Source organism: Saccoglossus kowalevskii, chromosome 15 (genome assembly GCF_978046115.1).
Source record: "Saccoglossus kowalevskii chromosome 15, keSacKowa6.1, whole genome shotgun sequence".
Taxonomy (NCBI): domain Eukaryota; kingdom Metazoa; phylum Hemichordata; class Enteropneusta; family Harrimaniidae; genus Saccoglossus; species Saccoglossus kowalevskii.
This window is the reverse complement of record NC_140655.1, coordinates 29,668,546-29,693,893: the sequence shown is the minus strand read 5'-3', so window position 1 is coordinate 29,693,893 and position 25,348 is coordinate 29,668,546. Positions and strand designations below refer to the sequence as shown.

The 25,348-nt window shown below is 33.2% G+C and overlaps 1 protein-coding gene across 1 annotated transcript in view; it reads left to right on the top strand.

Annotated features, from left to right (window-relative positions):
• Positions 1–25,348, top strand: part of LOC100374538 (uncharacterized) — a 62,680-nt gene that overhangs the window by 32,052 nt on the left and 5,280 nt on the right. Inside the window, exons 2-20 of the mRNA XM_085490699.1 lie at positions 7,189–7,362; positions 12,227–12,370; positions 12,874–13,247; positions 14,227–14,406; positions 14,550–14,643; positions 15,092–15,295; positions 15,548–15,754; positions 16,206–16,288; positions 16,817–16,909; positions 17,710–17,838; positions 19,678–19,818; positions 20,120–20,444; positions 21,099–21,278; positions 21,496–21,603; positions 21,756–21,886; positions 22,314–22,398; positions 22,577–22,723; positions 23,352–23,431; positions 24,451–24,667. Of these exons, the coding sequence (XP_085346825.1) occupies positions 7,233–7,362; positions 12,227–12,370; positions 12,874–13,247; positions 14,227–14,406; positions 14,550–14,643; positions 15,092–15,295; positions 15,548–15,754; positions 16,206–16,288; positions 16,817–16,909; positions 17,710–17,838; positions 19,678–19,818; positions 20,120–20,444; positions 21,099–21,278; positions 21,496–21,603; positions 21,756–21,886; positions 22,314–22,398; positions 22,577–22,723; positions 23,352–23,431; positions 24,451–24,667 (3,052 nt within the window). The 5' untranslated portion in view covers positions 7,189–7,232. The remainder of the gene's footprint in view (positions 1–7,188; positions 7,363–12,226; positions 12,371–12,873; positions 13,248–14,226; positions 14,407–14,549; positions 14,644–15,091; positions 15,296–15,547; positions 15,755–16,205; positions 16,289–16,816; positions 16,910–17,709; positions 17,839–19,677; positions 19,819–20,119; positions 20,445–21,098; positions 21,279–21,495; positions 21,604–21,755; positions 21,887–22,313; positions 22,399–22,576; positions 22,724–23,351; positions 23,432–24,450; positions 24,668–25,348) is intronic.

The window sequence follows — 25,348 nt, the reverse complement described above, 5'->3', positions numbered from 1 at the left end:
ATATATGTAATATCAAAGTAATTGGACTTGAACAAGAAGTCGAAAATATCACTTTTTAGCAAAAATGACAAAAATATTCACCAATATTAGAGAATTAAAGATATCATTACAATATGAACAAATCTGAGAAAGGTCCACATGTAGTACATATATATTTAATATCAAAGCAATTGGACTTGAACAAGAAGTCGAAAATATCACTTTTTACCAAAAATGACAAAAATATTCACCAAAATTAGAGAATTTAAGATATCATCACGAAATGAACAAATCTGAGAAAGGTCTACATGTAGTATCTATATATTTAATATCAAAGCAATTGAACTTTTGGTTTTTAACAAGAAGTCGAAAATATCACTTTTTACCAACAAGCAGCCTCTCGGCTGAGATAGCTCCGCTGTTAGCAATGCACATTTCAATTAAAGAACAGAAGATATCATTAGAAAATGAACAATATTCAAAATTCAAAAATATCATTTTTCACCATAAATGATTGTGGTTTTTAACAAGAAGAAAATATCACTTTTTACCAAAAATGACAAAAATATTCACCAAAATTAGAGAATTGAAGATATCATCATGAAATGAACAAATCTAAGAGAGGTCCACCCAAGGTACATATACACCAAGTGTCATAGCATTCAGGCTTTTAGTTTTCAAGAAGAAGTCGAAAAAGTAAAACACAGACGACGGACGACAACGAACAATCACTCATATGATAAGCTCCGCTCGACAAAGTCGACAGCGGAGCTGAACAAAATTATTTTTATCTTCATTTTTTTTTTGCCCGAATCCAAATCGAAGTTGCATTTTCGTGGGAGTATCATGATCAAAGTACCTGAAGTCTTGCGCAGATGAGAAACAAGATTATACATGGAATAAAATTTTATTTCATTTCTTCTTTCCGATCAATCATCTCACTTACAATTCTTTGAGAATCACACAAATGTAATAGAAAAAAAGAATTAATTTTATTTTCGTAAAGGTTATAAATTTTTTGTAAAGTTATCCGGCAAAAAGCACCAAGTTGATCTTCCTGAAATTAGTCATGAGTTGTAGACTTATAAAACCAGAGACATTTGAATATCATTAATATCAGTTTCTGTGGGAATTTTTTTTTTTTTAATTTCCTTAAAAAAATATCCAATCTTTTGCAATAAAAACAGTTCTATAAAATGTAAATGAATAATGAGATAACATTGAATAGAGGTTTCAAATCTCAGAACACTATTAGATTTGAATAGGTACAGCTGGTGCCATTCACATATTAGAGATAATCAGGGCGTCTACTTACATCTGATTTTAAAACGATTGACAGCTGTTTTGATCTCATGATCTTTTATCTTACAGGGAAGGCTGATTATGCACGCAAAACATTGTGCATTGCAGGCGATCTATGTCACGGCACTAAAGTTGTATGTTTATGTAGTGTTCTGCTTGCGATATGCCACTCCACTGATGCTGAGAATCTGTGCAGTGTTTACATTGGTCTTGAATGTTTACATTGATGTCCAGTGTTTACATTGATGTCCAGTGTTTACATTGATGTCCAGTGTTCACATTGATGTCCAGTGTTCACATTGATGTCCAGTGTTTACATTGATGTCCAGTGTTTACATTGATGTCCAGTGTTTACGTTGATGTCCAGTGTTTACATTGATCTCCAGTGTTTACATTGATCTCCAGTGTTTACATTGATCTCCAGTGTTCACATTGATCTGCAGTGTTTACATTGATCTTCAATGTTTACATTGATCTCCAGTGTTTATATTGATGTCCAGTGTTTACATTGATGTCCAGTGTTTACATTGATGTCCAGTGTTTACATTGATGTCCAGTGTTTACATTGATGTCCAGTGTTTACATTGATGTCCAGTGTTTACATTGATGTCCAGTGTTTATATTGATGTCCAGTGTTTACATTGATGTCCAGTGTTTACATTGATGTCCTGTGTTTACATTGATCTTGAATGTTTACATTGATCTTGAATGTTTACATTTATCTCCAGTGTTTACATTGATCTCTAATGTTTACATTGATATCCAATGTTAACATTGATCTCCAGTGTTAACATTGATCTCTAGTGTTTACATTGATCTCCAGTGTTTAAATTGATGTCCAGTGTTAACATTGATCTCCAGTGTTTACATTGATCTCCAGTGTTTATGTTGATCTCCAGTGTTTACGTTGATCTCACAATGATAACATATTCATTCATTCATTCATTCATTCATTCATTCATTCATTCATTCATTCATTCATTCAATCAGTCAGTCAGTCCAATCAGTCAAATCTACTCTCACTGACCACAATGTCTACACATTATTACTACACGTGTAGTTGTTTAAATTTAAAGTTGACAGTAGCAATAAACGACAGGTATCTAACATCATGACAGACAGGATATACCATTATCAGTCATGTTACTATGAAGTGCTGACCCAAAGGAACACCACATGATTTCTTTAATATGTTTTTACACCAATAGTGATGTTTGGATTACATTAGCGTGTCTCCAAATTGACAATAAGATTCTTGTATTGAGTTACTCACTTTGTATCACATGCCTGTCATCTGACATGGGCATCAAGTCCTGTCAAATCACAATTAACATAATGACCTGATAACCCATATATATCAAGCATCTTAATACCCCAGAACAAACAAACAAACAATCCAAGTTCACTGTCAAGTCAGCTAGCAACCCCCAAACTAAGTTCACCAACCAACATTGCATTAGGGGTATATTGTAAAACATACCTTTCTAGCTGCCATGTTATATTAGCTAATCTTTAATACTGCTAATTCAAGATGTAGTTAATTTAAAAAAAAAGTATATTTAATTCCTTCGATGTGATTGTTGGCATTTCAGCTAAATTATGATTCTGTTAATTTGTACATTGAGTCAAATTCACTAACATAACATGTACAATATATTCACAAATATTTTGCTATCAAAAAATATTCATAATACATAGTCTTTATAATAGAGAAAAAAGGAAAATGTTAAATGAAGCAGAGCATCATGGGCATTTTCTAGTTAACTGCTTACAAACTCAAAACTGATGAGTGGCTTTATAGTCACTTTTAAAATCACATTTCATAAACTTAGACAACACACATAATGCAAAGTACCTTCATTCACTATTAAGTATTTCAATGTGAAATGTTATTTTACAATGTAATTAATTTCATACCAGAGAACAGGCTAATTAGAGATGATGTGCATTTCGTATCTTGCTCGCTGTTTTACAGGACTTTTTCTGCGGTTACATATCCATGCACGTATCGCTTCACCACTTAGTATTTTATGTTCTTTGGTGGAAAATCAGTTAATGAGCATTGGGGGGGGGGGGTGTTATGTACTGATCAAAGGTTCAGTAGTGATTGACTTGTTTGTTCATTCATGATATAAATGCTTGCAATATTGCTTCAAATGGATCTAAATCCATTGCGATTGTGTATATAGGCAGTGTAATTTAGATGACAAATACGATTATCTCATTATATAAAATCTCAATTATGTTACACTGAGTCGTTAAAATATTATAAATCATTTAAAAACCTTAATAATATATGGCAGTTACTCATTGTACACGTATGCTGTCAGAAGTATGCTTTCCTAACACATTCTGATATATGCGTGATCAGTACTTGAGGAATCGAGTGAGCATCTGCCTATCAAATCCAGTCATTTTGTATTGTGTATTGGTAATTCAAACCATTGGGTTTATGCGTATAAGATATTTATAAGAATGAACATGCCTTTGTTGATTTCAGTTTACGTGTACATGCACAACTGTAAATTTCTATAAAAACGACAAAACACATCACTATTCATGTTAAGAATTTATAAATTAGGTTGGGTGATACGTAACACATTAGGAAAGGTTATTCAAGTTAATACAATACATTAGATTGTGTTAAGTTTCCTTTTCTATGGTCACATATGTGCTGACTGATAAAATGTTGTGCTTGAAGTTTTTGCAGTTAGTATGTCTGTATGTATGTATGTATGTATGTATGTATGTAAGTATAGCACTCATTTTGTTTTCCTGTATGTATATTTCCGTCCCTCTCATCTCAAGAAGCATTGTTTTATTTCAATGAAACTTGTTACCAAGTGCTCTTGAATAATTCGTAGACCTGCTTAGTTCTTGGTTGAAAATTGCAAATATTAAATATATAATTTGCATAATTAGCCAATTTTAGCTGTTTTCATAAATATCTCAAAAACCACTAACTGGATGTCAATGAAATTTAGTAGACGCATGCTTTCGGGTAGGCCATGTATTTACATTATTTAGTTTAGTTTAGCATAATTTGGTCAAATATTTAAATTATTATAATATTTAAATTAAACTTGGTAACCTAGAGGTTACAGACTGCATTTAAACCTCAGATCTACAATCCAATCCCTTTTTATTCCTACTGTTTTCCACAGTGTTTTGTTTCAGAAAGTATTATAAACTTGGTCAGATAGCTTTCACATTGTGTACCATCCAAAGGAACTAAAGCTATACATTAGACAGGCATTTTTTAAATATTCCTTTATATATATGCTTGTGCAATGCATGGCTTGTGTTTATTAGATCGGATTCAAAATGGTCGACTGGCAGCCATTTTTTTTTAATTAATGCTCTCAATATGGACAAGTACTTGTTTAACAATCAGATACAAGATGACTGAATGTCAATCATTTTACTGTTAAAAAATCATCATATAATCAGGCATCAGCTTTCGGATCCATATCTCTGACATGTTTATGTTCAACCTATATTAACTATTAACAAAACTATATACAAGTAACTTAGATTTGATAACTAACTGGGACTGTGTCATGCATGGCTTGTTTTCATATACATGCAATTTAGGTGAGAGATTGTGGCTAACTCATGTTTTGGGCAGGAATTTTCTAAAACTATGATAAATTATTGTGATTTGTCATTCTTAATTCTTATGAGAAAACTTTTAATTAATTTTGAACCTCAATATATTTCAAATCCCCAATGGCTGCCAAACTAGGGTTTTGAAATCATAATTGTTATTACTACTTTGTTTTGTTTTCGTTCTTTGTCTTCTTGGATTGGTCAATTTATCTGTACTACTTTGGTATAAAGATTTATAGTTGGATATGTTTTTTTCACTTTGCGTTGAAACAAGTTCAGTTCATATTTATTTGCTTTTTGTCATTTATTTAAAGGAACATTTTCACCCTACGAAATACCAAGAATGTAGGATGATATATCTGTATATTCCAAGTTTAATAGGCATACTTAATTGTGTTTCCACAGAAAAATCTACAAAAGCATGTAGAGATGTCAAACTGATATAAATTATTTTTTGTTCAACTTTATTGTGCATTATGAGTGTAAAACAATTTTCCCAAATTTTACAAACATTTTGTAAATGATAACACATAACATAAATGATTACAAACATACTCAACATGTTTGGAACAGAATTAAAGGTAGTACAGTAAAATATCTACCCAATCCTACATATATCCTGCTGACCAGAAGTGAATATACATGTATGTTGATTCACCCTCCTGAATCACGCATATTGCTTAGCAACCATGGAATCAGAAACTCGTCTTTTGATAACAGATTCAAATTAAGCTGAAAATGCCACATAAATCCAGAACACAAAGATCCTGATTAATAACACTGTTATCTCAGAAAACACAACTAAGTGATTTTTGTTATTAACACATACTTAACAACCCTCAGTGGAGAAGGTATACAACATGAAGAATAATGAATCCTGGTTTAAAATCACTTTTATGAAGAAAAAAAAGTCTATACCTGTTTATTTAATCTCAGGAAAATAAAGTAGAAAAAAAAATAGAATCATTAATTATGTTGGGCTATCATGGCAGTCTTGTGGGAAACAGTGATTTTTCATGTAATGTGCCAAGAGGATTGTGGGATTGTTTCTTATCAATATTTTAATAAAATTCCTTCCTTTAATATTTAGAAAATCAAAGAATGCTTTGAGTATCAATATCTTGGTTTCATTCCCCCATGAGTTGCACAGCGCAACAAATAACAAACAGCCGTCCAATAGCTGGGAAGCGTGACTCACCAATTTAAAAAAAACACATCATCGGCTACTTTTGTATAAAAAAAATCAAGATTTACTTGTCTATTTATGAGTATATGGTTGAAAGCCATGTTGTTAAATTGTCTAACGTTAATCCCCTGAGATCGTTAACACTTGGGTTAATTATTGCCGATCACATGCCAAATATGTTGATGGATTGAGGCAATTGGATAGTGTGGTCTAGAGGGATATAAGCAAATTGTCTTCATAATACGTCAGTAATATGATGCTTCCTACAAATACATTCAAGTACGGTAGTTTTCACCCAGTTGTTTTTCAGCACTGCGAAACAAAAATGATATTTAGTGAAATATACCAGTTGCATATGCATTGTGAATTGCATTCTTTACACTAGTATTACACTGAATAATGCCCAGGTTAAAGGTCAAACATTGCCAAATATGGAACACTTTACCATTATGCTCTTCTTGCTTCTGCCTCCTCCCCCATATTTGATTTAATTGCCTACTGTGTTAATACCTTCATTGTATATGTTTATAGCTGTGTATTGATGCTCATGTTTCCTACAATGTAAAATTGGACATTCTTCATTTTTTCATCCTTCATCCTCAAAACTTTCTTTCTGAATATTGACCAAATGCACACTTGAGCCCATATTGTTATATTCACTATTTTAAAATTAAGGGATCTATGTATACTTGATCTTTATTTTTTTGGTCAAAATTTTGGTTCAACATTTTGTATTTTGTTATCATTTCATTAATAATTTTTCCGCCTCCCCTATCAAGCTGAAACACTTTGCATCAGCAAAATTTGGCTCTCAAAATTCAGGAAATAGTGTTTCAGATGGTCTAGATTTCAGATCTCGCCCCCTCATGCAAAGTTCGTGCCGCCACCTCTGAAAGTCGACTATAGCATTGAAAACGTTAACAAATGGCAGTTTCATCTGATCATACTTGTAGTTTATGATATTGTATATGCTGAGATGAAATAGAGCCAAATATACTGCTGCCCATCAATACTATTTTTCCCTACTAATGACAGGTCCATTTTTTTAATTTTTTTTAATTTTAAATATAAATGTATTTTTAACAACAATATTGCATTGTATTTTTGTTTAGGAATGCGTTATGGTGAATGAATATTACTATTGTCAATAATAAAGATGGATACTGTTGTGCCTGCCTCGGGAGCCATGCCAGCAGATGTTTCCAAGGGTAACGGTAAACCCAGAAGACATTTACCACGAAGTAAAAGTCTTGTATTGAATGATGATGAATTGGCAGAAGTAGACGGTGAGTAGATGTAACACCGATTTAAAGAGGATGACGTAAACTGTGTCGTCAATATATTAGTTGTATGCGTTCAAATTGAAACTATGCAAATTGAAAGAATTATATAAATACCATGGCGACAGTACAGTGGTTACTGTATACACCTCACATGCAGGGAGGTTCAGGGTTTGACTCCTGGAGCAGATTGCTTATACAGCAGTATAAAACAGAGTTCAGTCTGCCCTGCCTTCCAAACATACTGTATCTGAGAATTATGTGAAGATATGTTTTTATGCACTTGCAATTAGCACCGAATCTTAAAGCATCCACAGAGACGACAGTAGCTTCTGTGTTGGAAATGATGCCAGGCTCACAAGTAATTTGAAAAGGAAAAAAAATATATATCATGCTTTTCAAATATTATATTTAATTAATGTTAAATTATGCATACTTTCATGTACTACCAATGAGTACAAGAGCAGTACAATCATCATGCCATGTCCGCATCATATACTGATCATATTAAGTACACCCAGTCATTGTTATACATGTATAGCTTTGTATTGTCAGTTATGAATGTTTAACGTTATAAAATAATACAAGGTTATTATGAGAATACCTCAAAGTATGCACAAAGACAGTATAAAGCTGGAGTATCGACCAACGCGTAGCGGAGGTCGATGTGTGCCGTACTGTTTGAGTGCATACTTTGAGGTATCTTCGTAATAACCTTATAATTATACATCTTTTCCTTCCAAGGATACATCATGGGAATGCCGAAATCCAAAAAGTTTAGAACATAATCAGCGAACATCTTCTGTTGAATCCAGTCAAACTCTGGTGGCAGCCATGTTTGTTTTTATTATTAGAGGAAGTTTACGCACATAATCATTCCATATTTGGAATTCACATTTCCTATACCCTGTAAAATACCGCAAAATTACGGCACATTGTAACTTATGGCGTTACGATGACAGATGTATAATAATATCATATATTCAATATATTTATTTCTGTGTACAATAAGGATACTAAGTGCCTCAGCATTTAAGTATTTTAAAAAGGCTGTGTAATAAACATTTCTATCTATACCCTGTTTTTATGCTCACATTTTGGTTGCAGTATTCTGAGTTAAGAATACATGTCTGTGTCAGTATACATTGAAAAGTGTTGACACATGACATCCTAATGGAAACTCTAGACAGTATTCATGAAGTACATGTGTTATTTGTGATGTGTAAATCATTTATATTCCTGTCTTAGCCAGTCTTGTCTTGTAAATTTAGAATATTCAGATACTGAAGTGAGATCACATACTCAATTAACCTGCGTATAGACATGCACACTCAGAGATTTGTGTCTCAATCTTTTCAATATGAATTATTCATGAGTTCCACAGCAGTATATATATGTGTTATACAAATAATATAGTTTCAAACAGGAAAACAAATTAAACAGTGTCTCTATGTGAAGTTATTCCCTTTCTCTACTGCAATCTTAAAAAACTTTTGTTTTTGATTGTTGTTTACTTTGTTCTACTTTGGAACACTGTTTTTTGTCATCCATTTGATGAATGGTGTACATTTTGTGGTCTGTTATCTCTCAAGTCATGCTGCAGGGTGTGTTGTATTAAACGATACAAGACAACTAATTTCAGATTTGGAGTTCACACTCAACACTTCTGGAGGAGATATGTTGTCTATTTTTAGATGACTTTCTAGTGCAAGACACAAAGGTCTAAAATTAAACTTCTTAGACGTGACAATGTCAAAACTTGAAAAGCAGAATTACTGAGCAGTGTAGCCAAAATTTAAAGCGTGGTGGTCGTCGTCGCGAGCATGTGTTCAAATTTCATGTAAATAAACAATGTATTTTACATGTGTTTTATACGTCGCTATGAGTCCCATATCGAACAGGACGTGGCGCGACGACTGCCACCCTTTAATACAAATTAAAAGTCTGGTTTGTCAAGGTTCTAAAATCAAACAGAAACAGAATTGTCATAGATGTCCCAAAAATTAAACATGACAATATTGGAAAAATTGACAAGGCTTCCCTTTACATTTCAAAACTACTTGGTGTTTGCAAACTTTCCACTCTTTAGTGTATGCAGGTTATTCTGGTATTCAATGAAATATTTTGAAATACGAGCACCTTTTATTTTTAAGCAGTAGAAAAACAATGGTCCTTGATAAATATTATAATTGTAGTGTAAAACCTACATTTATAGTAGGACTGGCTTGTTGGTTGGTTGAAATAAAAAACGCTCACCTCCAATTGGGCTTCACATTATGTAATACAGATAGTACATGGATGCTAGAATTCTAATGTCATATCAATGGAACAAATCTTTCTGAGACAGAAAATGATTTATTAAGCAAATTTGGAAAATCCAATATTGCAATAAAAATTTAAATATTCATCCATGATTTTGGTAGTACCTCGAGTCATGTAAATCATGCTATAATACAAATTTCAGTTTACTCACACCTCACTAGTATGAGAAATAATTATGTTTACAAATGCAAATCCAAGATGGCCACCAAACTAAGTTATGATTCAGTCAAACCCATAAGTACATTTTCCATAGATCATACACACTTAATTAAACTGATTAATTAATCTGATTAGTGGTTCTTGAGAAGGTTATTTTTTAATGTTCAATGCCATTTTTAAGATAAAATTAATTATAATGCAATTCATGCATGCCTATTCCAAATAATTTTGATTGGCAAGACCATCAGAAAGGGGTTATAAATACAGCTACTTTCAGGTTTTTTAACACCAATATGGCTGCCAAACCTTGTGACCAATCAAAATGCATCAGTGAGCATAAACTGATTTCAGCATGCAAAGTTTTAGAAGATCAAACTGAAACAAGTTCATGGCAGAAGTAGAAGAAGAATGAGTGGAAGCATGTGAAAGATTACAAAACGGCTCCAAGCATTGAATTCACATGTAATGTGATCGTCTTCAAATAGATTTGGTTTATTATAAAAGTTGTATATTCTTATCTTATATAACCTTATCAACATCAGTGTATTTTCATCTGAGATCAGAACAAGTACATGGGCTGTCCTCTGGCAAACATCCAGGTGCCGATTAAATTATGACCAAGATTGTGTTTAGATTAGAAAGCTAGGATTTGATAAAACAGTATTTGACATGTGCATATACAATAGGTTTGTAAATTTTTATTTTGAAATGTTTTTTATGCAGGTAGTAACTTGATCTCCAAAAAAATCATTACAAACAGATTTTGATGATTTTTGAAATACCTACATTTTAAATCAAAATATTAAAAAAATATAAATTTTTAAGAAACTTTCCAAAAATATTATTCATTTACATGGGTATGGAATGAAAAAAATGGCAAGATTTAGTCCATGCCTTTTACTGATATGAACACATAGTCCTGCTTCTCACTGTTATTAAATCTTACATATACTTTGATAGTTTACAATTAACCATTTTTGGACCTAACATATTTTATTTTATTTTTCTGTATTGATTAATATTTCTATTGCTATATACTGAAAGAAATGTATATTTCGAAGATACAATAAACAATTATTATTATTATTATTAATCGGTTATGAGGATATACACGTAACATTGCATACTCAGTGACTTCAGCAATTTATTGATCTACCATGAATTAATTAATTGAATATAAAATGGCGGCTAATAAACAATGCAAAACTCACTTGATCACCATTATAGCAGAGGGGTCTAACATATGGTAAATGAAATAAGTGCATTTTTATTGGGAACATTCTTGAACTCAATTTGCCAATTTAATAATTCATGAGTCACAATCGTTATAGAAGTGAGATAAGAAGCGATATTGAATTTGTCCCCAGGGTTACTTTTACATGCATAATTAATAAAAGCCGAGCACTGCATCGTTGGATGATTGCATCCTTTATTTCAATACTTTAAATTTGTAATTTCCTAAATACTGTGAATTGTCTGGAATGTTGGATGTGAAATGGGAGGAAATGAAGTGAATAAGTAATCCATAGTTTCCGTTGTAAAGTAGATAAATTGAAAATCTATATCTTTGTATACATGGCTAAATTTACATTCTCGCAATGAAATGAAAGTGTCAGCTATTATGAGTTGTCTGGCGGGAGACTAGACTGGATTCCTACTTGACATGTACAATTGTATGCATACTAGTATTTGGCTAAATTTCTGATGTGAAATATAAATATGTATAAATTATGCTAATCAGCTCATTCATGTTCTTTTATTTAGTTTTGTTCTTATTTTTGTTTGAAGTATTCTTCTGTTACTTTTGTGCCTGAAATGAAGTTAACATTGTTTTTTTTCATTACGATGTAATAAAGATATTATTATTATGCAGGATCAATTGCATGCATTAATTGTTTCTTGATTAAAGTTGAACAAAATAGTAATATGTGTTCATAAGGTCAAAGGTCAGAAGTTACATATACTGAACCTCCTCCCTCCAGAAGGTCGTCCCAAATAAATAAATTACAGAATGAATGAATAAATAAATAAAATTTGTTTCCCATCTTCCAATATAACCTTTATTCCCTCGTCTTTCAATAGAATTTCACGGTCCCTTCCTGATTTGTTTTTATCTTCACACCATTTATCTCCAATATTCCCTTGTTGCATCCCAGGTAATGCATCTCATATGCATGATATCATTCTAACGATAACCTTGAGTAGTGAATTAACCTTTTAAGGAGGTTAGAAGTCATGATCAATGTCATACAATATTAAAGCAACCAGATAATGATGCGAATAACAACCAGGTGGTTAATTAAGATCTCTCTCAAGTTTTAAATCATTATAAATTGACTTCAAAATGTGCATGCATTTTTTTTTATCTTTATCTTTCTCTTCTTGACAGTGCATTCATGTATAAATAAAATGCAACAAGCTGTTTCCATGGTGAAAGTCAAAGGTCAGGGGCATATGATCACACGATCGTTTTATTTGGACCAAGACAAGACGTCGATACGCTGGAAACCTTCCAGGAAAGTGGATGCCAAAAGTATGTGACTATAAAATTTACCTAATATCTCTGCAAAATTAATTTTCCAATTTTAATTCAGTAAATAATAGATTTTTGATTTTAGTCATAGCTTTAGTGTACATGTTGGAATTCGTGTTCGATATTGTTTTTTCACATTAGTATTGTATGTAAAAGAATAATCGATTTGTTAATGAAAAAATATACTTTTTAAATGCCTATTCAGTTTGAATTAATGGTACGTACCATTTAATAGAAGTTTGAGCTCTAATCTCAATCAGATATAGTAATGAAATCTCACAGATATGAATATAAACATCATTTTGAAATAAAAATTTACAGTCTATTCAAGTAGACCATGGAATCTTGGTTGTATAATTGATTGTATAAAGGGTTCCTTCTAAACGATGTGAATATGCATGAAAAGGTATTTAAAATAAAGAGAACAATTGTTGTTAGGTTACTACATGTATTTCAAGTCATATCCATCTCACATTCAACTTTTATATTTTATTGTTTTACAGTACCCATTGACTGTATCCGAGAAATCAGACAAGGTGCTTCCACTGATGTATTTCTCAAATGCCAGGATGGAATGTTTGACTCTTCCTGCTGTTTCTCTATTATCTATGGCAACCAGTGTGATGTTTTAGATTTAGTTGCTAGGCAACAAGAAGATGCCACTGTATGGACTGTTGGTTTGAAGTATTTAATGGCAGGAATGTCTGAGGAGGAAAGTCACACCCAACAACAGCGGTTACGAGACCAGTGGTTGAAATCAACATTTAAATCAGCTGATAAAAGTGGAGATGGTCTCTTGAGTATCGGCGAAGTCATTATGTTATTGCACAGACTTAACGTTAATTTAAGTAAAAGAAAAGTTAGGCAGATGTTCAAGGTAATTGAATTTCTATTGGCTACATGAATCAAACATCATCAACCAATCAGGGAATGCTTAACTTGTATGTACAAATAATAATATGAGGTTATCCCGAGAATACCGCAAAGTCTGCACAAAGGCAGTACGGTGATCATATCGACTAACTGTAGCGGAAATGAAACTGACAACCTTTTTGTTTTCAATGAATGTAGTTCCAGAACCTCATCTTTGACATGCCTTGTCTAATCATGTTCAAACCTTGTATGTACATATTAAACACATGTATTTCTTTGACAATTGGATTCAAGATGGCCGACTGGCAGCCATTTTAATACTAAAGATTCATTATATTTAAACATTTCTGCCATTTTGGAAAGGATCCTTGGTAAATACATTGGACTTACATTGAATCCTTGATGCACATCATATGTATTTCAAAATTTTGTAATTAAAGATGACTGACTGGTGGCCATTTTGTTTTAATGAATGCTGTTCCAAGGCTCTGATATGCTTTGATTTAAAGGGAACCTCAATCCAAACAACATAATGACCCCTAAAGAAAAAGCTCCACAAATGTAGGAGAATGTAATTTACAGTTTTGTTGTATCACTTTTCATTCAAACTGTAAATAAATCATACATCATGTCACACTTATGAACAGGTATTCATTTGATGATTCAATGTTACATGCATTAGGCATGAACTTTGTTTCTCTGAGGGGATTCAAAATGGCTGACAAGTGATCATTTTGTTTCTATGGATGCTGTTCATGAGCCATATCTATGACATGCAATGACTGGTCAACTTTATATATTTCTTAAACTTGATAACTCACAAGGAATATTTAATAAAACTACTTAACACACAGACTTTTTTAGCTTTCTTTGAGTGTGTGATAATACCCGTATAACATGACAATAACTTTTGCTTATGACATCTAATAAACTTTTGTTTGTTTTAAATATTTAACATTTCCATATTTGTTGTTATTACTCAGGAAGCAGATACTAATATCACTGACCAGAATGAAGGACTTTTAGATTTTGATGAATTTGTTAGTTTTTATAAAAGAATAAGTACAAGAAAAGAAATTTATATGTTGTTACTTCGCTATGGCAACGGGAAGGAATACCTGACTGCTGCAGAACTTGCTCATTTTTTAGAGACAGAACAAACAGTAAGTGATACGTAATTATGCCCCGTCCACCTGTCTCTATGTTTCAATCTGTCTACATGGCTGTCTATGCATGTTCATATTGTTCAATGGTGTATCATATTTATATTATTGACAAGATTTTCTATTGTTTTAATTGTCTTCAGATGGCGAGTGTTAGTCTTAGGTATTGTCTGGATGTGATAAAGAATTTTGAACCCGTGCCTGATAATGCCAAGAATGGATGGCTGGGAATTGATGGTAAGTTATGGCATTATCAATGATGCAGGAGAAAACTAATACATAATTTAACTATTTTACTCTGTAATGGTAATATATATTGATATGAAACAATATGTTATTATACCATACAGTACCTTACATTGCGGGGGTGGGTGAGGGTTAAACAGGTGTATTTGATTTTCCACTATGTCAAATTTCACACCCACACATTATCAAAACATGTGCAATACTCAGGCTCAGTGTGATGAAAATGTCCTAATGTAGTGCTGCATCTATTAAAATTCTATGTTTTTTTTTTTTTTAATGCGGTCAGATTCTCTTACATGTATCAAAACTACAGTAGTTTTATTGAATATTATAATTAAAAAATTATTCAGATCCTTGAAACTCTAGAGGGCAGTATTGTTGTCTCTGACTGACTGTTTGCTTATTTAATTAGCACAGCTCTATATATCTCTTATTCCAGGTTTTAGCAGATATTTACTCAGCAGAGAAGGTGATATTTTCAACCCAATACATTCCAAAGTCCATCAAGACATGACCCGACCGCTATCTCACTATTACATAGCAGCATCCCATAATACTTATCTCCTAGGCGACCAGTTACTGTCTAAATCAAGTATGGATGTGTATGCGTTTGTTTTACAAAATGGCTGTCGCTGTGTAGAAGGTAATAATTAGAGATTATAAATGGCAAGCAGGGGTACTTGGATATAAGACATTTCTGTGAAAATAGCTTATTTGTTGGGAGATAATAACCGAGCATAAACATAATACATAAAAATGCGCAAAAGTTGTACCAAATTTTTTGCAGAAAAATTACTGAAAATGAATAAAATTCATTTCCATAATGAATCTCATTGGTGTACATTTCCTGCCATGATCTTAATATTGATTTGATGATTTTTTGTTTTTCTGTTAGTTGACTGTTGGGATGGTCCTGATGGTGAACCCATGGTTTACCATGGTTACACTCTAACTTCAAAGATTCCTTTCAAGAATGTTATTCAGACCATCAATAAGTATGCATTTACCAGTAGTCCATACCCACTTATAGTGTCAGTGGAAAACCACTGTTGCCTGGAACAACAGAAGATAATGGCATCTTACATGAAAGAAATCTTTGGTGGTATCCTTTTTTAATGATAATAATAATGTATTTTATGATTGTAACAGTTTAAGTTAATCTTGCAAACTATTTAATGGATCTACTTTGTTGGGGTATGTATACAAAAGTTGGCAATAGTGATTCGGTGGTTAAATATGAGTAATACACAAATGTGATTTTGCATATGTTTGAAAACTGTGACGCTTCAGATGTCTCATTGAACACCAACAATTTCCCGTTTTCATGTATTTTTTATAATTTTTTTGTAAATTTCAATCAAAACAAATATTTCGCAGTTTGTTGGTCTTCATAAATTCATTAAATCAAATTATTTCTGTCAGTCTGATGACAAAAGTTAACTTTGTCATCAAAAATAGTAAAACTATGCAGCATTATGTACAGGTAGTTTGCAGAGAAGATACTTTCATTTTTTTCGCATCTTGTTGTATATTTCCATAACTGTATTTCTTAGATCATCTAAATATCGACCCACCTGACCGCCATGCCAGATATCTCCCATCCCCAGAACAGTTGAAGTACAAGATTCTTATCAAGGTCAGAGGTCAATTTTGTATCCTCTAACTGCAACTCAAAAGTAAATAGCAAATTTAGCCATTTTGTAATAAATTGTTGTCCTGCCTAATTTGATTGTTTTCTCAAAATACAGTACTGTAACATACAATAGAATGTTATTTTATAATATGAAAGATTGCCACGGCCTCACTGTGATTTTATTATTAATTTGCTGATTAATATGGAAATGACAGTTTGATTTGTTGCTCACATTCTGAAGAAAACAAACACAGATTACAGCTTTAGCAGAGGCATATCACTATCGCATTTAAAGCTAAGGGGTGTCATCTGTGTACGCGCAGGAACCGCCGATAACATGCGTTGAAACGCAAAGGCTCATGGGTGGACGCTTGTTTGTAAACAATGACACGCTATGGCCATCTTTCTCAAAACTAATGTGGGTGGTGGTTCCAGGGTGTTCCGAAGAAGAAAATTCTGTGTTTCAGAATAACTATGTTGCATCACTGAAATGGTTACAATGTTTTAAGTCATAGATTATTATTATTGCAGGCAAAAAAATTGCCACCAGGTTTAGATGAAAGGATAGAGTCAGGAGAAGTTAGCGATGAGGACAGTGCTGATGAGATGGAAGAACAGTTTAAGGTAAGTATACGTCATCGAATTGCACTCAGTGTTTTTTTAATGCCATAATAAAAATGTTGCTTCAGTATTATAATAATTACTTTATAAATGAAAATAAAGTTTGAATTACACATCAAGTGATTATCATTTGTTAACCATTTCTAGTTTTGTTGATAAACTATATCTTGTAATGTTAACTGTGTTTGATGCACTCAAGCAGCATGCTAAACCACCGTCAGCTTTTTCACAATACGATTGTGAAATAGTGAAACATAATGAATATTATTATACATCTGTCACCGTAACGTCATAAGTTACAATGTGCCGTAATTTTGTGGTATTAGTGGAGTATTGTGGAGTATTTTCATCCTACCATATTAGGAAATGCAAATTCCCAATATGGAATGATTACGCACGTAAGCGTCCTCTATTAATAAAAACAAACATGGCTTGCCACCAGGGTTTGGCCGGACTTCACACAAAGAAGTTGGCTGATTCTGTTCTAAACTTTTTGGATTTTGGCATTCCCATGATGTATCCTTGGAAGGAAAAGATGTATAATAATAAGGTTATTGCGAGAATACCTCAAAATATGCATTCAGACAGTACGCTGTTTATACTATCACTGTGCTGTCTTCGTGCATACTTTAAGGTATCCTCGTAATAACCTCATATTATCCAATATCCCAAAATGTTCTCAATAGACAAGCTAGACAAGCATTGTTCTTGTAGTCATACTTGAAATTTACCAACCTAAACAAAACTGAGCAGAAAGAAACAAACAACAAATTTACCGTAAAATTCAATTTTTTTCATGACAGGTGAAAGATTCCTTGAGGTATAAACAAGTGGAATGTTTTGCCAAAGCTAAGCTGGCTTCATTGGCCAGAGAGTCCGCATCACCAACCAGGAGAATAAACTTCAAGTTTCCAAGGAAGTCTCCATCGAAAGTAAGTTGATGCATTTCTAATTTTTCAAAAATTGTACATTAATGCATATCACCACAGTGTGACGTAAGACAGGACAGATCAAAAACCCATATCACCGCAGTGTGACGTAAGACAGGACAGATTAAAAACCCATATCACCACAGTGTGACGTAAGACAGGACAGATTAAAAACCCATATCACCACAGTGTGACGTAAGACAGGACAGATCAAAAACCCATATCACCGCAGTGTGACGTAAGACAGGACAGATTAAAAACCCATATCACCACAGTGTGACGTAAGACAGGACAGATCAAAAACCCATATCACCGCAGTGTGACGTAAGACAGGACAGATTAAAAACCCATATCACCGCAGTGTGACGCAAGACAGGACAGATCAAAAACCCATATCACCACAGTGTGACGTAAGACAGGACAGATCAAAAACCCATATCACCGCAGTGTGACGTAAGACAGGACAGATTAAAAACCCATATCACCACAGTGTGACGTAAGACAGGACAGATCAAAAACCCATATCACCGCAGTGTGACGTAAGACAGGACAGATTAAAAACCCATATCACCGCAGTGTGACGTAAGACAGGACAGATCAAAAACCCATATCACCGCAGTGTGACGCAAGACAGGACAGATTAAAAACCCATATCACCGCAGTGTGACGTAAGACAGGACAGATCAAAAACCCATATCACCGCAGTGTGACGTAAGACAGGACAGATTAAAAACCCATATCACCACAGTGTGACGTAAGACAGGACAGATTTAAAACACATATGACCACAGTGTGACGTAAGACAGGACAGATTAAAAACCCATATCACCGCAGTGTGACGTAAGACAGGACAGATTAAAAACCCTTATCACCACAGTGTGACGTAAGACAGGACAGATTAAAAACACATATGACCACAGTGTGACGTAAGACAGGGCAGATCAAAAACCCATATCACCGCAGTGTGACGTAAGACAGGACAGATTAAAAACCCATATCACCACAGTGTGACATAAGACAGGGCAGATCAAAAACCCATATCACCGCAGTGTGACGTAAGACAGGACAGATTAAAAACCCATATCACCACAGTGTGACGCAAGACAGGACAGATCAAAAACCCATATCACCGCAGTGTGACGTAAGACAGGACAGATCAAAAACCCATATCACCGCAGTGTGACGTAAGACAGGACAGATCAAAAACCCATATCACCACAGTGTGACGTAAGACAGGGCAGATCAAAAACCCATATCACCACAGTGTACCGTAAGACAGGGCAGATCAAAAACCCATATCACCACAGTGTAACGTAAGACAGGACAGATCAAAAACCCATATCACCACAGTGTGACGTAAGACAGGACAGATCAAAAACCCATATCACCACAGTACTGCCAAACTTTTGTCATTGTCTGCGCTACCCGAACATTGTTCGAAGCTCCCAGATTTATATACAGTTGGATAACTACAAATTGTTTAGCGCACAAAGATATATTTATATTCGGTGTTATTTCCACTGTAGTAATAGTTCCACTGCCGTTTCACTATGTCATACTGTGGAAATATACAGTCATGTAATAAATATATAATCCATGATATTTTCTTTTGGGTTGACGTCAGCAAACACTTTACCATCTAGGTAGTATCAATCCTTGCAGCCCAGCCTGATACAAAATTCTGGTCGTAATCACTAGCGTCTGCTGTTGTCAACCTAAGAGAAAAAAATACCATGGATTATATAAAAATTCATTGAAAACACTTTTATCACTTCCATAAAGTAAAAGCTTCAAAACTCTATTAGTATTATGTTTAATAAATTGTTTTATTCTGATTCTCAGAGGTCAAGAAGTAAAAGTTTCAGTGAAGGAGCAATGGATCCGGAGACGGCTCACTATCTTCATCAACAATCAAATTTAGTTGAGGAACCGAAGAGAAGAACAAGTCTATCAGCTTCATTTGGAAAATTAAAACTCTCCAAGGTACAGACAAAATTTGAGTGTCAAGGTCAACTCTTGTCAGCTTTCACAAATTATAACCTGTACAACTTTTTTTCATATTTTTTCCAAAATTCTGATCAAAATATGAAAAATGCTGAACCAACATTATGGCGGGAAACCTTATAGTTCTCAAATCACCATCATTTCCCATAATGCATCATAAATCACCCTAATGCATCACATATTAAATAAAATTTTATCTCAACCAATACATAAACAATAACACAGAGTTATAAATTTGTTTCTTGTATGTGATTAACTAAATTACACTTCATTGTTTTAGAAAAAAAGGCAAAGCCTTCCTGGATTGGATCCGATGTATGTTCATTCAGAAGAGATGACTCCCGAGTATTCCACATCAGCTAAAATAGAACATGGTAAACTGAAATTCAAAACAAGACGAGCAAGTGAAGTTGCACTCCAAAGTAAACTACGACGAAATAGTGACACAAGTTCTGCTTCTAGCAAAGAGAACTTGGATACAATTGGACAACAGCGGAGGAGGGTGTCGATTTGTACACGAAAAAACACAGTGATGTTATCTCGGCATTTGTCAGATCTTGTCAAGTATACAATGTCTGTTGGATTCAATGATTTCACATACAACAGTGAGTAACACAATTATATCCAATATTATACACTAGATTCTATAAGATGAGGTTATGAAACTGTGTGGTATGCAATGATGATTAAAATATAGATTCACACGAAATAAGATAATCACAAAATCACAATAAACAATTTCTCAAAATACTACCTGTATTTATCGGGGTAAGCGCCCAGGGTTCTGAACATGGAAAATTGCAAAAAAAGGGGTAGGCGTTTGCCCAAACATCTCCTGCAAAAAAAAAGAAAATTGACAAATATGAGTAAGTCTTGTATATGTCAATAAATTAGCATTTTTTTCATTTCAAACTAATTATCCAAAATAGACCATTTCCTCTCACTGGGAGATCCTGAATTATGTGTAAAATCAAACATAAAAACAGGACAAACATATTCCTTTCTTCAATGATTGGCATTTCAACAGCAAACTATAAAAACAAATTCAAATCAAATTGTTTTATTTTTTACGACAGACATTCGGCCTGCTCCTTTCACAGAATATGCAAGATCTCGCAGTAAACGTAAAATCACCTAATTGAAAATAAATTAAAATATATTGAAAAAACATTACATGTATACTTGATATTGTTTACATTTTCTTTAGTATACATTGAAGTGTGCATATGGCAGTAAATGTTATTTGTATTTACTTATAGCACCTTGCTGGGAATTGCCATCGTTTGGTGAAAGTAAAGCTTTCCAACTAGCGTTAAACAGAGGACAACAGTTTACCCATTTCAACAAACGTAAACTGAGTCGTTGTTATCCAGCAGCATATCGTATTGATTCAAGTAATTATAACCCTGTACCAATGTGGAACTGTGGAATTCAATTAGGTAAGGAGTCAGCTGAAAATAACATTGTGCTACATATTGAGGTCAATTCGTTTGTATTTCAAAATGAGGCTAATGAATATTCATATTTTGTGATTTGATGATATTCCTTTTTTAATGAGCATCAATGAGATGTCCACTCTACACCTTTTCGCAAACAATTTAAAAGCACTAAAATCATCTCTAAGTGTTCATAATTAATATTTTTCCTGTTTCACAGTTGCGTTGAATTACCAGACTGATGGCCGAGCTATGCAACTTAATAATGCCAAATTCTCCACCAATGGACAGTGCGGCTTTGTTTTGAAACCAGAAGTATTATGTGATGGTAAGTCTTTCATATTTCCCGAACGTCACATGGCAATCATAACCAAGATGATATGATAGTGATTTGATTGTTATATCAATAATTAATATATAACATAACATTATGAAATTCTAACAATTTACAGTGCAAACTTTTACTTATTACTTGTACAGAGAAATCCATGTTTGATCCACATACAACTGAACCAATCCCTGGAGTACTCAGAAAACAGCTCATTATAAGAATTCAAAGTGGACAACAGCTCCCAAAACCACCACAGAGTATACTGGGAGAACGTGGAGAGGTAAAATTGGGCCGTACAACTCAAAATTTGTTTTTTGGCATGTTTTTTTACAATGTGAAAAATGGGTAACAGCAACAAACCTTGATAATATTAGGTTATTACGAAGATACCTCAAAGTATGCACAAAGACAGTACAGCGACAGTATCGACCGACGTGCAGGATACATCATGGGAATGCCGAAATTCAAAAAGTTTAGAACAGAATCAGCAAACTTCTTTGTATGGAGTCCGGTCAAACTCTGGTGGCAGCCATGTTTGTTTTTATTATTAGAGGACGCTTATGCGCGTTATCATTCCATATTTGGAATTCGCATTTCCTTATATGGTAAGATGAAAATACCCTGTAAAATACCACAAAATTATGGCACGCTGTAACTTATGGCGATAGATGTATCATAATAATCTTTAACTTCTTGCATTTATTTAGATAATAGACCCTTACGTTGAAGTTGAAATAATTGGCATACCAATTGATTGTGCACGGAGACAAACAAGGACAATACAAGACAATGGTAAGTGTCAAAGTTTGAAAATTATAAGGTATGACAACTTCCATATGATGTAAAGAGATCTCATTGAAATTGCAAGATTTGAATTTTTTTTTTTATATGGAACTGTGAATGAAGTTTTTAAAACTGTTTATTATTAAAAAAGTTGATGTGAAAGATATAATTCAACGTTTATCTGCAGGATTTAACCCTGTGTGGGATGAAACCATGGTATTCACAATAAACCTGCCTGAATTGGCTTTAGTGCGGATTGTGGTCTGGGATGAAGATCCAATAGGAAGGGACTTTATTGGACAAAAAACACTGCCATTTACAAGTATACTGCCAGGTATGTGGGTATTTAATTATTAGAAAAAGAAAACACAAAAAGTAGTGAATTTTATAGGATAGGAACGTACACAAAAACAATGAGTAAAGTCCAATATAAGAAACATAAAAAGTAACACAACAAATCTTAATAATAATTTTAGAATCTGAAATACAAAATTAAATTAGCTAAAATACTACAAACATATTTGTTTACACTTGAAAAAATATTGATAAACAATTCTTTAGTTGGTAAGATTTGATAATCAGGTGAGTATTTGAACAGTGCATAGAGGAAATTTTTCCTGTGTTCTGAAAAACTGTTATGTTCACAATAAAAAAAAAGTAATGTTTTTCATCACCCACTTCATTAGAGTCACACTTGTTACATACCTTGTCAATTTTATTTATTCCCTTGTGACCCCTGTTTCAACTGGCAAGAAGTGGGCTGAAATACGGAATTTGATTAATTTGGTGTATTTCGTATAACATTCTACAATTTTTGATATTAACCATTAATTTGATTATTTAGTAACCAATGTGATTATTGCTTTTTTCCCAACTAAAATATAAAAACTTTTGTGTTATCATTCAACAAAGTAGAATGATAATTACTATTTACACATAACTTAATTTTTTTTTTTTTTCAGGTTATCGTCATATTCGGCTGGAGGGTTTGAATGAAGCCTCTATATTTGTACATATCACTATTAATGATTTTTCAGATAAGGTAAGAATATTCAAATGTGTAAATGTGAACTGGTGATATTTTTGGACAAAAAAAATTAAGAGAAAAAGATGAGTCAATACTGTCCCTTGTGAGTGTGACCCACAGATGCCAAATATGTACTTGCCATACAATGTACATGTATCTACATTTTTTTTTTATATTTGGCGATAAAATTATATGACATTGTACTTATAAGGGGTGTTTATATGATTTTCAAAGATTTTTTTTTGTAGTTTTTTTTTTATGAATTAGTGCTCAAACTATGAGGAATGTTTGCATTATTTCAGACAGATTTTCCCAAAAAAGATTTATTACTGGATAAAAATTCTGAAATGTTGATTACAACAGTCAATGTTATGTGATACTTTACATGTGATAAATGTTTCGGTCCTATTTCATAGATTGAATGAGTGTGATCAACCTTATTCATAACAATGATCAGTCATGTTTGTAATTACAATTTCTATTCAACCTGCAACATTACTGTAAAATCTGTATTAAAAGCAGCGGCCTCTAATAAAATGGTACAATGCAACCGAGGGGATGCGGTGTCTATTAGAGCATCTACACATATGAGAAATGATGAATTTTTAGGTCTCAATTGTTCAAAAAGAATGGGTGCGGCTTCAATTAGGGATGCGGCTTCTAATTTTACGGTACATGTTTTGTTGGGAAATTTACAACTTACAGTAAGTTATAATAGTAAAACGATGTCATCTTTCATAAAATAAACTCACTGTTTTTATGTTTTGTTTCAATAATGTTTAATAATTATCTTGATTTGTCCTAGAATGAATGAGAAACTATAGAAAAATATGTTGTTACCACATCATTTTCGGGGGTTGTTTTTGATAATGACAGTACTGTAAAATGTGAAGCCGTAAGAGGGGATGCGGTCTTTATTAGAGCATCTACACATACGAGAAACGATGAATTTTTGGTTCTCAAAGAATGGGTGCGACTTCTCATACAGATTTTACAGTATATTTATCATAGTGTAAATCTTGATGTGTTGTCAGATAAAGAACAAAGCCAATAGAAAGAGAAATATTCTTTCAAAGACAGGAAGGCAGACGACACTTGAAGCCCCCGAGAGAGTATCATTGAGAAAAAAATCATTTACCAGTAAGCTGAGGAGGCAGAGTAGTGTGCCTAATATGCCAAGTAGTTCACGGAGACCTCGAGATGCTCCAGCGATTCATGGTATTAGAACAGAAAACAACAATGCTGATAAAGGTGATGATAATGTTTTTTTTTTGTTTTCCAAAAGTGTGTCTTAACTTTTTGACCTCCATGTACAAAGCACACAATGGGTGTCTTTGCAGTTAGTGTGTTTTGTCTCTTCCTCTGATATCTCAAGTATTAATCATCACCTTTCAATGAAACTTGGTACATGCGTGCCCTGGAACAATACACAGCCCCAATTAGTTTGGGGTTAAAATCTGTGCATAATATTTGCTTAATTTGCATAATAATTACCCCAATTTTTTTCGAAAAAACCAATCATTTTTTTTCACCTCACATATAACCTATTTGGCACAATGTACATAATGATCACATTTCATTCAAATTTGATTTATATTTTCTCTGGGGTAATCCACAATCTCATTAATTTATGGAAAATCAGCAAATTTATGCATTCTTTGCAGTTTTAACATATGCATCTAATCATCTTGCTTGACAACACTGACACTAAATAACCCTGGCAATGCAAAGTCATACTGCATGTATACTAATATTAAGCATAAATTTCCTGTATATGCATGTGTTATGTTATGAATCATTTGTCTGACCAATCAAATGTGGCTGGGTTTTTTTAATTACTAAGAATTAATCAATTTTCTCAATGTTTAAACAAAATGTTCAGATATGGTGATTATTATATGCATTATGATTATTATATTCACATTCTGTTGT